General features: G+C 41.2%; 1 protein-coding gene across 1 annotated transcript in view; it reads right to left on the minus strand.

The window, feature by feature from the left end:
* The window catches only part of nwk (FCH and double SH3 domains nervous wreck), a 137,345-nt gene that overhangs the window by 99,821 nt on the left and 23,249 nt on the right, over window positions 1–14,275 (minus strand). The window contains exons 4-6 of the mRNA XM_080269954.1: window positions 13,491–13,576; window positions 9,109–9,253; window positions 2,822–2,958 (exon numbers count right to left, since the gene is read on the minus strand). Coding sequence (XP_080126080.1) covers window positions 2,822–2,958; window positions 9,109–9,253; window positions 13,491–13,576 — 368 coding nt within the window. The remainder of the gene's footprint in view (window positions 1–2,821; window positions 2,959–9,108; window positions 9,254–13,490; window positions 13,577–14,275) is intronic.

A 14,275-nucleotide genomic window follows, 5' to 3' on the forward strand; every position in this document is an offset into this window, starting at 1 on the left:
TTTTTTTATGTAAGGAAGAAGGAACCAAAGGCCACAAGCCCACGAGATATTTCCCTCCAAGAACAAACAAAAATAAGATAACAGAGACAAATTCTACGTATATCTTAGATAATTCAGCGTGGCACTGCTACTATCACGGAAAACATAATGCTGTTACTAGTTTCTAAGCTGGAATGACATGAATATGGTGCGTAAATTTAGAGGTTTATTATTAACCACAGAAACTGATGTCTGCTACATTATGATATCTACCAAGACATACTATAGTCCTGTCACCTTAACTTGGCCCAGATTTTCACGTTATTTCATGTAGCTCAGTGGCAAAGCAAAACAATGTTACGGCTCTACATTCTCCTTATGGTTTTCCTTTGCAATTATCACCATATATTTTGTGTTAATCTCTTGTTACAGGTTAGCACTCAGGATGGAGAAATGGCAATATTAGGACAAGTTAGAGCAAAAAGAGTATAGCTGAATTAGTAGCACAACTTCTAGCTATTGTTATGTACTCCACAGTATTTGATAAAGATGAAACAAGCATTTTAGTCCTTTAATGAAGACAAATTATCATAAAATTAAGAATCACGGATGTGAAACTATAGTGTTATGGAGTGGGACGGGATATTTCAATTTTGATGTATGCAAACGATGCCGTGTTGGTAATAGTGAACATAATATTTGTTCACTGGTTCTGTGGTTTGTGAACATCTCCAAACAATAACAAAATCTCTCATGTCGTATCTCTGTGGACTGGTTCAGTGTTCTGTGAAAGTCTGCATACATTACAACTTCTCTCATATTGACAAAATCGTCCAATGTCAGCCAGGATAATGTAACTCAGTAATATCATAGCTACTGAAAGGGTTTGCAGAGATCATTTGAACTCTACAACTTCACAATTTCTCTTATGTACACAAAAATTGCTTGTGGTCTGCCTGACTACATTATTCAAGTATACCAACAAAAGCAAAAACAGTTGCACATAAACCAATAACAAAATAAATCAACAGAAACACAGATATTGCAAAGAAACCCCCAGGCACCCTCAAATAAACCCCGCACTGAAGAGAAACCCCAGTACCTCACAGAAAGTTCAAAATATGCAAATTACATATTCAAATTAAATACTGAAATATTAAATACGTAAATTAATCAAAACATCAAAAAGAATTAAAACGTACCCTTTAAAAATACATCCCAGAGAAACCTCCAGAAAGAAAGCTATATTCTCGTAAATACCCCAAAGATGGTGCTGGAGAGGGATGCCTTCATGGGATGGCATCAATATAACTGAGCTGCTACACTGGCCAGGTATAAGCAGGTGTAGTACAAATATAACTAAGCTGCTACACTGTTCAGGTATAAGTCAGTCCCTCACTTCCCTTCACATCCTTCAGAAGTAGGATGGTTGGTGGACGGTAGGGGTAGGGCAACTTCAGCCTGTAGTCCACCGGGTTCACATTCAGAGGAGCCTGGGGTTGCAACTACTACTACTACTATTACTACTACCACCACCACTATTACTTCTACTACTATTACTACCTCTACTACTACACCACGGAAACCCCCATAAATATAGACAGTTACACATACAAATTTCTCCCCTTGGCTGCACCTGTCTCTTCCCTGGCATGACAAGCAATGTCTTCCCCTCCACTATAGACCTTCTCAGCCCACCCTCACAGCATTCAACCCCAGAGTAACCCCATGAAACCCCAATCTACCTCCCCAAAAAAAAAAATAAAATAAAAATAGAGTAAAAATTATAATATACCTCCCAAAATATAAAATATACTAGTAACCTAAAATACCCAAATATAACCAAATATGACCCAATACTAAAAAAAAAAAAAAAAAAAAAAAAAAATCTATCTATAGCCCGACGCCCTAATCCCGCAAAGGGTGGCCGCAAACAAAACACCTCCAAGTCACTCTGTCACCCAACATTTGACTGCCCTCCACCCAACTCACTCCCCCCTCCCTCTTATACTAAAAAAACTAATTTCCCCCCCAAGAAACTAAAGGGCCCAAAGAAACCCTCCCATGAGACTGAACCCCAAACAACCCCCCCAAAAAAGAAAATCCAATACTCAAAAAATATATATATATATACTGTATATATATATATATATATATATATATATATATATATATATATATATATGTCCCTTACCCCTTAAATACCCCATGGAAACCTGAGAATAATCAATAAATACCCCAGAAAAATGCCGAAAGAAAATAATATCTATTTATCTATCTATCTATAGCCCGACGTCCTAATCCTGAAAAGGGTGGCAGCATACAAAACGCCACCAAGTCACTCTGTCACCCACCCCTTGACTGCCCTCCCCCCAGCTCACTCCCCACTCCCTCATGAATACTGATATATGCTTACTAAATTCTCAGCTGGAACTGCCATCTCCTTTGCATCACTGTTAATGTGTATCTTTTAACATAAGGGGTTCAAGCACACTCACATTGAACTGAACCCCAAAGAACCTCTGGAAACCCCCACATACTCCAGAGAAACACCCACATAGAACCTAATACCCCCAGATACACTTTACAAGAACACAAACACCCACAGAACCCCTAGACAAACCCACAGGCATATCCCACAACTTACACATAAACAACCCCTTTATCAACCCCCAAAAAACTACAGAGAAAACCCCAGATATACCCAACAAAAACACACCCACAGAACAAACCCCAGGCACACCCACAAATACACCCAACAACACTATACTCCCCCACCCCCCAAACAACCTTCAAATACCCCAGATCATCCCCAGAAAGGAAAGAAATTATGCATACTAACTTCTCCTCTGCTGCAACCGCCTTCTCCCTTGCATCGTGTGCGACGTGTTCCTCCTCGTAATATGTTTTCTTGGCGCGGTCCAGCTCTGCAACCTGGCTCTGCAACTCGTTCTGCATCATCTTCACTTGCTCACTGAACTGTACAAGGAGAGAGAGAGAAATGAAACACTATGGTGTGAGGGGGATAGTGAACAAAAGATTAGGGACATGTTCTGGAGTCAACATCTTTTTCCATATGAAGTTGTAGTATCACACATTTTACATAATAATTTTAAAGCTGTTTAGTCATAATTAACAGTGTGTAATGAAGTGTGAATGATGAACAACCAAATATCATTTCGCTGTTAGCTGTGGTATAGGAAGAAGGTGGATGGCAGACCACAAGGAGCCACCCTGTTTCAATTATAAAATGAAGGTTAGGAGAAGTGATAAGATATCTGAATTGTGCGTAAGTGTTAAGTCCTGGGGAACCATTTATTATGTTGGTATATGTGAATGTACTTAATGCCATTTTATAGAGGTGTATAATGTGCTAGTAGAGTTGTCATTTATCTCTACTTTTTGCATAAGCCCAGAGTATATGTAATGCTCGGCACCTCACTTTTTAGCTGACCTCAGCACCAACGCCCTAGTCGCCGTAGTCGGCTCGGTGAGGGTACAGCGTCAGAGAGATCGCTTTACAGTTATAAAGGGAGGTGGTGTCGCTCCTACATATCTCTCGGGTCGCAGTTATATTATTCTGTACCCAATAAAGAGAGATTTAATCTGCTCATTTCTATCACCTTACGCTACCACTTAATAACAGACCAGCTTCCACCTTTTCGTGGCAGAGGACCTTTGGTGGGAAGTGTCGGGCAGTGACGGCGAGTGGCTGACGTGTACTACAGACAGTGTCGTCGATCCAACACGGTGGTCTAGTTATACTATACAGCAGAACACTTAATATGTAGTCAACTGCTACTCCATAACGGCTACATTAAATTGTTTGGCCAGCAGTGCGACGATACATTTTATTGGTGCTAGCGGTGACACGATATTTAGTGCTAGCCGTGTACCGATACAGACACACACATACACACACACACACACACACACACCGCCGGAGAGAGAGGTCGTCCCAGGCATCGCTCCTAACCTTGAGTAGTTCCAGGAATTTTGTCTGTCCTGTCTCCTAGGGTCTTTCTTTAAATTTAAAATAATGAAAGTTGGTAGACTACCAAAAATGTAAAGATTTGTTGGCAATAGTATACATGAATGTTTGTGGCTTATTCGGTAACAGCTGTTTAGGTACTTTACCGGTACGTTAAAGATGGCCGAAAATGTAAACAATGAGGGAATGGAATTTCAAGGATTTGATGCTAATACTAATGTCATGGACCTGGTGAAAACATTAATTATGAGGATTAGTGAACTCGAAAAAAAAGTAGAGAATCTAGTGATAAAGGATGTGTCAGGAAATACGGAAACCACCATACAGAGTCTAATCCAGTCCAACGAAACAGCCAATGAAGAGATTAAGAATTTGAAGAGGGAAAATGTTGAACTGAGGAGGAAACTTGAAGAGAGTACTAATAAAACGGAGAAGGTGAGTAATGTACTAGAAGAACACAAGGCAAAGTGGGCACACGTAGAAGAAGAACAGAAAGAAGTGGTCAGCTTAAGAGAGATCATCCAGGAAGAAAGGGAAATGAACAAGAAAGAAATGGAAGAAAATGTAGTGAAAATACTGAAGAAAAAAGAAAATAGTGAGAGAAACTGTAGAAAGGAACAGATGTGTGGTAGTATTTGGAAACAGGGAAGAGGAAGAAAAGGTTAGGTTCGCAAGACTCGAGAGAGACATGAACATGGTGAGAGGAATATTAGGCAAGATTGACCCCGAAGGAGACAAGTGGGTAAAAGAAATTGAGGAAGTAAGGAGGATAGGGCCTTATAAGAAAGGGGAAACAAGACCAATGAGAGTCAAGTTTACATCAGAAAGTGTAATAAATGAGATACTTAAAGTGACCTGGAAATTAAGCAAAGAGGCAGGGATGGAAAATATTATAATAAGAAAAGATCTGAATGAAGAAGAAAGAGAAGTTTTAAAATCATTAAAGGAAGAAGTAAAGGAAAAAAATGATAAGAGGACAGAGGAAGAACGTAATACTTTTTTTTGGAGAGTATTGGATATGAAAGTAAGGAAATGGTATTTAAGGAAATAGAAGTGAAGGAAACTAGGGGTGATGGTTGTGAAAGATCAGAAGTTGAGGAAGTGGTACGGACAGAGAGTAGGAGAGAAGAGGGTATTAATAATGTCAAAAATAATTTGAAGGTGATATATACTAATGTTGATGGTTTCATATCGACAAGGATCGAAATTAATGATTTCTTGAGTGAACATGAACCTGATGTCATGTGCTTTGTAGAGACCAAATTAAGAGAAGATATTGATGTTCATTTGGGAGATGGTAAATACAAACTGTGGAGAAAAGACAGAAAAGAAAAAAAAGGGAGGAGGAGTGATGATAGCAGTGAAGAACAACATAAATGTAGATACTGTGGAAATGGGAGAAGGCAGGGCTGAAGTGATATATATGAAATTAGAAACTGGAGAGAATGTTAAGAGAGACATGGCGGTAGTGTATGTTCCCCCAAAGACGAGAGCATGGAAGGATGACGAATACCATGAGATGTTGTCAGATATGGCTAGCTACTTGCAAAAAATAATTGAGAAAAGCAATAATATAATTTTGGTGGGTGACTTTAATTGTAAAGAGGTGAACTGGGAGGAATGGTACTCGGGAGGCGGCGAGGATTCGTGGGGTACTATGTTATTAAATATAATAATGAATAATGTGATGACGCAGTGGGTCAAAGAAGAGACACGGTTTCGAGGTGAGGACACACCAGCAAGGTTAGATTTACTGTTCACCAAAGAACCCGATGTAATAGAATCATTGGAATATCTCTGTCCTTTGGGAAAAAGTGATCACGTGGTCATTGAGTTCCAGATGTTAATAGGAAACGTTGAGCCAAGAGACGAGCTTCATAGACAGGGAAGATACAACTTTGGCAAAGCAAATTTTACAGGATTGAGAAACTTTTTGAAAATGCGGATTGGAGAAAATTCAGAGAAACAAGAGAGATACAGAGGAAGTGGGATATCTTTCTAGACCTCTATAATTTGGGAGTGGAAAAATTTGTACCAAGAGTAAGAGGGAAAGAAAACAGGAAAAAGGAGTGGTTTAATAGAAGGTGTATGATAGCCAAAAAAAAGAGAGATAAGGCGTGGAACAATTGGAGAAAGAGAGGTAACGACAGAACAAAGGAAGAATATAAAAGAACAAGAAACGAATACACAAGAATACGTAGGGAAGAAGAAAGGAATTTTGAAAAAGGTATAATTGACAAATGCAAGGATGAACCCAAACTGTTTTATAGATTTGTTAATGGCAAACTGAAACAAAAGGAAGGAATCACCAAGCTGAAAGTAGATGGAGAGGTCTTTAAGGATGCGGCAATGCAAGCAGAAATAATGAACAAACGTTTCCAGTCAGTTTTCACTAAAGAAAAGGAGCTTGTGGAAGGGGAGGGAGTGATTAGAAATGTTCCGGTGATGAAAGATATAAAAGTGGAGGTGCAGGAAGTGTATAAATTACTGGTAACTCAAGATGTAAGGAAAGCCCCAGGACCTGATGGAATTTCTAATTGGGTACTGAAGGAATGCAGAGAACAACTGGCGGATAAAATTCACAGCTTAATTGTATGCTCACTGGAAGAGGGGAAAGTGCCAAAAGAATGGAAGAGGGCAAATGTGGTACCAATTTACAAGGGAGGAAACAGGGAAGAACCCCTGAATTATAGACCAGTGTCTCTAACCAGCATGGTCGCAAAATTGTGTGAGAGAATCCTGAAAGACAGATGGATAAAATATCTGGAAGAGATGAATATTTTGGCTGAATGTCAGTTTGGATTCAGAAGTGGAAGGTCATGTGTTTCAAACTTGTTGAGCTTTTACTCAAGAGCGATTGATGTGGTACAGGAGAGAGATGGTTGGGTGGATTGTGTGTACTTAGACTTAGAGAAGGCCTTTGACAAGGTACCTCATAAGAGACTAATGTGGAAACTAGAATATATAGGAGGACTAAAGGGGAAACTTCTGGAATGGATGAGAGACTTTTTGAGAGACAGACAAATGAGGACAGTAATAAAGGAAAAGATGTCTGGATGGAGGGAAGTAACAAGTGGAGTCCCTCAAGGCTCAGTGTTGGCGCCAGTAATGTTCCTGATTTACGTAAATGATATGGGAGATGGAGTGAACAGTTATGCGAGTCTGTTTGCTGATGATGTAAAGATCTTGAGGAAGATAGAGGTTGAGGAGGATTGTAAAATACTGCAGGAGGATTTGGATAGGATACACAATTGGAGCCGGACGTGGGAAATGAAATTTAATGTAAAGAAATGTAAAATATTGGAAATGGGTAAAAGTACCAGGAGACCATCACTGAATTATTTTTGGGTAATGAATTAATCACAAAAAGGAGAGAAGAGAAAGATTTGGGAGTGCTGGTCCAAGATAGTTTGTCACCAGAAAAGCACATTAACAAGATAGTTGGAGAGACTTATAAGCTCTTGACTAACATAAGAGTAGCATTTCATTATATGGATGAGGAAATGATGAAAAAATTGATAGTGGCCATGATCCGCCCCAGGTTAGAATATGCAGCGGTAGTGTGGTCCCCACACAAAAAGAAAGATATAAACAAGATTGAGAGAATACAAAGAACAGCAACCAAGATGGTCCCCAGTCTGACAGACCTGTCATACAGAGAGAGGCTGGAAAAACTGGATTTGCCTTCGTTAGAGGAAAGGAGAAAGAGGGGAGACATGATTGCGGTGTTCAGGACCATGGTGGGAGTAGATAAAATTGACAAAGAAGATCTGTTTGTATGGGATAAGAGAGCAACAAGAGGACATGGAATGAAATTGAAAAAGTCAAGCTGCTTGAAGGATATCAAGAAATATAGCTTTCCTTACAGAAGTATAGACTTATGGAATAGCCTGGACAAAGAGATCGTCCAGTCTAAAAACTTAAACGAGTTTAAAGTTAAATTTGACTTATTGAGAAACAGCGACGGAAACCCACGAGCATAGTACATTCCGTTATATCACAATTAGGTATATTCTTAAATATTTAGAACGACTCAGACAAAGAGGTGGTGCATGAGAAAAACATTCATGTGTGTAAAGGTAGACTTGATAAATGTGGATATGGAGACAGGACAACACGAGCATTGCTCAATTCCTGTATACTACAAATAGGTAAATACATACAATAAACAAAAATAAAATCAGAGACAGAGTTAAACAATATAATCATTATTATCATCATCATCATCATCAGCTTAGTACAGTAACCTCACTCCGCACCATCATCTCTTGACTGATGCACTGTACCAGGAGAGAGGTTAGAGGGTGTGAGAAGATAATGAAGGGAAGATTAAGGATGGAAAAAAAAAAGAAAGAAAGAATGAAAATAGGAGATATCGTTAGTGAATATCATCATCATCACCAGCTCAGTTATCCACTCTGTATCATTATCACTTACTGAACTGTACCGAGAGAGAGAGAGAGAGAGAGAGAAAGAGAATGACAGGAGGAAGGAAGAAGAGAAGGAAATGAGAAATAGTTAATAGTAGTAGCTGCAGGATCATATAAAGATCATCTGTTTACCTATCACCATCATTTTTGGCTGAACAGTGGAGAGAGGACAAGAGAAAAAGAAAAGAAAGGGAGATGAACAGAAGAATAGATGTGAAGAATTAGGAGGGTGAGAAAAGTGACAAACAAACACTAGAAATGGTGATAAATAGATTGGTAAATGATTAAATATGAGCAAAAAAAATAAGAGAAAGGGAATGAGATAAAAAGAGGGGAAGAAAAGATAGGGAGAAAAGGGAGAGAGTGATTAAGAAAGACTAAAACACACACACACACACACACACACACACACACACACACACACACACTGGGCGTAAAGTGACATAAAAACTTCATTAACGCCACTAATAATGTGCCCCATTAACTAATTGCTCTCTCTCTCTCTCTCTCTCTAACACACACACACACACACACACACACACACACACACACACACACAAAACCCTTCCATCTCTACACCCACACCAACCCAACATCCCTCCCCACACTCACACACACACACACACAACCCTTCTATTCCCATCTCCAGCCACACACACAACCCACAGCCACACCAACCCAGCCTCCCTGCACTGCGCCAATGCCTACCTTCTTGGCTAGGTGTATCTTGTGGTGCCTGGTGGTCTTGGCGTCCTCTGATATGTTCTGCTGAAACACCTCCACGGCCGCCAGTCTTGCCTTGCCCAGTTTCTCCGTCTCGTCCAGCACCGTCCGCCACACATTGTACACGTTCCTGAGGGGCAGCGTATGGCAGGGTTAGTATGGTATGCGACAAAAAAAGTAAATACAGTACTGACAAAAAAATAAAAATAACACAAGCCTCTGCCAAAAAGAGTGTGTATGTATGGGTTAAATTGGTGTACTGAAAAGCCACCATGAACAAAAGCCCATGCATAACCTCCCCAGGAAAAAAGCCCTAGATAAGCCACCCAAACCTAAAGTCCTTCCATAAAACCCCCCAAGAAAAAAGCCCTGCACAAGCCACCCAAACAAAATTTCATGCATAAACCCCCCCAGGAAAAAAGCCCTAGATGAATGCCACCCAAACCTAAAGCCCATGCATAACCCCTCCAGGAAAAAAGCCCTAGATAAGCCACCCAGACTTAAAGTCCTTCCATTAAACCCCCCAGGAAAAAGCCCTAGATAAGCCACCGATACAAAAATCCTTCCATAAAACCCCCCAAGAAAAAAGACCTGCACAAGCCACCCAAACCTAAAGCCCATGCATAAACCCATCCCAGGAAAAAAGCCCTAGATAAGCCACCCAAACCTAAATCCCCCAGGAAAAAAGCCCATGCATAAGCCACCCACACCTAAAGCCCTTCCCTAAAAGTCCCTTAAATAAAACTTCACTAGGACAGAAAAGAAACAAGATAAAAGCCCCCTAAGACAAAAAACTATGGACAGAAAACCTTTAGGACAAAACCTCTTGGACAGAAGCCCCCAGGAAAGTCCCTACAGGAAAGCCCAAAGAATAAAAGCCCTTACAAGACCGAAGATTAAAGCCCATAGGACAAAAATCAAGGGATACAAGCTCAAAGGACGAAAGCTCCCTAGAATATGCCCCTTAGAACAAAAGCCCTTGTATAAAAGCTCTATAAGGACGTATTATAATCAGGTTGCAGTGTAAGTGGTACTGTAAGTGGTAGAGAGAGAGAGAGAGAGAGAGGGAGAGAGAGAGAGAGAGAGAGAGAGAGAGAGAGAGAGAGAGAGAGAGAGAGAGAGCAACAGTAACCTTATCTCTGCTTTAAAATCATGTTCCTCGAATTTTCAAGTTCTTTCCTCCCTTCTCTCCTTCCTTCATTCTTTCCTTCCTTTCTTCCTCACTTCCACTGATTCACTTTTTTCCTCTCCTTCCTTCATTTTTCCCCTCTCCTTTTTCTCTCTCTTAATGTCCATCCTTCCCTCACTTCTTTGTTCATTTTTTTCCCCTCCCTCTTCCCTTCCTTCCCCTCCCTTCCTTACTTTTTTGCATCATTCCTTCCTTCATTCTCTACCTTTTCCCCTTCCTTCCCTCCTTCCCTCCTCTTTCCATTCTCCCCTTCATATTTCTCCTCTCTCTCTTTCTTCCCTATTTCCTTCCTTTTATCTCTTTTACTTCTTTCCTCCCATCTCTCCCCTCCCATTCTCCTTCCTTTCCTTCCCTCGCATTCTCCCTCCTCCCTTCCTTTTCTCCCTCTTCTCCTCCTCCTCCCTTCCTTCTCTCTCTCTTCTCCTCCTCCTTCCTTCTTTCTCTCCCTTACCTCCTGTTCCCTTCTTTCCTTCCTTTGTGTCTTTCCCATTCTCCCTTCCCTTCGCTCCCAATCTTTTCTCCCTCCTCTCCTCCCATCTTCCATTCCTACCTCTAACCTCCCCTCCCTCCACTCTCCCTCCTCCCTTCCATCTCTCCAACTTCTCTACCTTCTTCCTCTCCTACTTTTTCCCTCCCTTCTCCCCTCCTTCCCTCCATGCTCTCTTCCTCCTCCCTTCTTGCATTCTTTTCTCTCCTCCATATATTCTTCCTTTTCATACTCTCTCTGACCATTTATCTATTTACTGTATCTATCTATCTGTCTATCTTTTCTCGTCTTTCTTATTCTTTCTTTCTCAATTATTTTTCTTCTCTATTTCAGGACAGAGGGAGATAGACCCTTCCTCCAATCGTTCTCTCTCTCTCTCTCTCTCTCTCTCTCTCTCTCATTCTTTACAATTTATCTTTATTGTTCCTCCCCCCTTCTCTCTCTCTCTCTCTCTCTCTCTCTCTCATTCTTTACCCTTTATCTTTATTGTTCCTCCCCCCCTCTCTCTCTCTCTCTTTCTCCGTTCATTATCCTTTATCCCCGTCTCTCTCTCTCTCTCTCTCTCTCTCTATCTATCTATCTATCTTTTTTATGCAAGAATGAAGGAACCAAACAATCTATCTATCGTTCTTTACCCTGTACCCTTATTCTCCCTCTCTCTCTCTCTCTATCTATCTATCTATCTATCTATTTTTTATGCAAGAAAGAAGGAGCCAAAGAATCTATCTATCGTTCTTTACCCTTTACCCTTATCCTCTCTCTCTCTCTCTCTCTCTGTCTCTCTCTCTCTCTCTCTGTCTCTCTCTCTCTCTCTCTCTCTCTCTCTGTCTCTCTCTCTCTCTCTCTCTCTCTCTAAGCCCAGCACCTCTTTAACCTGTCACAGCGGCTCTCCTGAACAATGGCATCACAAAATTGTTACCAACGATCCGTCGCTACATTCGCGTCCTCTATGGTTACTGTGGCAACCACACACAACTGGCTAGGTTGAGTTGGGTTGGGTTGGGTTAGGTTGGGTTTGGTTAGGTTAGGTTGGGTTGGGTTTTGTTGGGTTGGGTTGGGTCGGGTTGGACTGGGTTGGGTTGGGTTGGGTTGGCATGGGTTAGGTTGCGTTGGGTTGGGTTGGGTTGAGTTGGGTTAGGTTGGGTTGGGTTAGATTAGGTTAGGTTGGCTTGAGTTAGGTTGGGTTGGGTTGGGTTGGATTAGGTTAGGTTGGGTTGGGTTGGGTTGGGTTTGGTTAGGTTTGGTTAGGTTAGGATGGGTTGGGTTGGGTTTTGTTGGGTTGGGTCGGGTTGGGTTGGACTGGGTTGGGTTGGGTTTGGTTAGGTTAGGCTGGGTTGGGTTTTGTTGGGTTGGGTTGGGTCGGGTTGGACTGGGTTGGGTTGGGTTGGACTGGGTTGGGTTGGACTGGGTTGGGTTGGGTTGGGTTGGACTGGGTTGGGTTGGGTTGGGTTGGACTGGGTTGGGTTGGCTTGGCTTGGGTTGGGTTGGACTGGGTTGGGATGGGTTGGACTGGGTTGGGTTGGGTTGGGTTGGACTGGGTTGGGTTGGACTGGGTTGGGATGGGTTGGACTGGGTTGGGTTGGACTGGGTTGGGTTGGGTTGGGTTGGGATGGGTTGGACTGGGTTGGGTTGGGTTGGGTTGGGATGGGTTGGACTGGGTTGGGTTGGGTTAGGTTGGGATGGGTTGGACTGGGTTGGGTTGGGTTGGGTTGGGTTAGGTTGGGTTGGGTTGGATTAAGTTAGGTTGGCTTGGGTTGGGTTGGGGTGGGGTGGGTTGGGATGGGTTAGGTTGGGTTGGGTTGGGTTATTGCTAGATTAGGTACGATTAGTTAGCATTAAAGAGAGAGAGAGAGAGAGAGAGAGAGAAGCACCTACCCCACACCTCGCTCACAAACGTTAAAACAGTAATTCGTTTTAATCCCATAATACAACGCTCCATAAAACGTAAACACCACATAAAACACAAAACAATGAAATGAAAAAAAATAAATAAAAAAAAAAATCATGCTACTCACCACTCTTCTACCCCCTGACCCATCTTCCAGTCTGACATACATATATACACAGTTACACATACATACATACTCATACATACATACATACATAAACACATACATACATAAATACATATATACACACATACAAACACATACATACATACATACACACATACAAACACATACATACATACACATACATATATACATTCTAAATAAAACTTCACCGCTGCATTCACCACGCCTTTGAGCCATCTTCCAGCCTGAACTATATATATATATATATATATATATATATATATATATATATATATATATATATATATATATATATATACAGTGTTACATTCATACATACATACACATACATCCAAACACACATACATATATACATTCTTAACTAAACCTTCCCTGTACACTCACCACGCCTCTCATCCATCCTCCAGCCTGACCTACTTATATACACATTACACACACACATACATACACATCCATATATACACATACACACACATACATATATACATTGTTAACTACCTCTTCCCTGTACACTCACCACGCCTCTGATCCATCCTCCAGCCTGACCTACATATACACACAGTTACACACACACATACATACACATCCATATATACACATACATACACACACATACATATATACATTGTTAACTACCTCTTCCCTGTACACTCACCACGCCTCCGAGCCATCTTCCAGCCTGATGTCCGGCACACAGGCGATCTTCCGGTTCTGGTAGTTGGCGGCAATCTTACACAGCGCCTGCAGGTGATTAGAGGGGGTTACGGCTGGGTCACGGTAGTTAGGGCTTGTTAGTGCTGCTGTGGTGGTGGTGGTGGTGTGTGTGTGTGTGTGTGTGTGTGTGTGTGTGTGTGTGTGTGTGTGTGTGTGTGTGTGTGTGTGTGTGTTGGTTTGAGAGAGAGAGAGAGTTACTGCTCGTCAAACCTCTGTCTTGATAATAGTGGATTTATCAAACACTAACATTTTATTATTAGCAGTAGTAATAGTAGTAGTAGTAGCAGTAGTAATAGTAGTGGTGGTGGTAGTAGTAGTAGTAGTAGTTGTTGTTGTTGTAGTTGTTATTGTAGCAGTAGTAGTAGCAGTAGTAGTAGCAGTACTAGTTGTTGTTGTTGTTGTATCATGGTAACTCTGACAGTATTGTTTTACGGAAAATCTTCACATAAACTCTCGTACCGTACTAAGTTCTACATACATTAATAATAATACATGTTATCTTTATGCGTATATTTATCTACACACACACACACACACACACACACACACACACACACACATACACACACACACACACACACACACACACACACACATACGCAAACACAAACACATAAACACACAATCACATAAATACAAATATACACGCAAATACATATGCACATAAACAAACCCACAGATAAATTAAAACACACACACACACACACACACACACACACACACACA

Source organism: Coenobita brevimanus, chromosome 4 (assembly GCF_032717465.1).
Source record: "Coenobita brevimanus isolate Jiangsu-jjx chromosome 4, ASM3271746v2, whole genome shotgun sequence".
NCBI classification, from domain to species: Eukaryota; Metazoa; Arthropoda; class Malacostraca; order Decapoda; family Coenobitidae; genus Coenobita; species Coenobita brevimanus.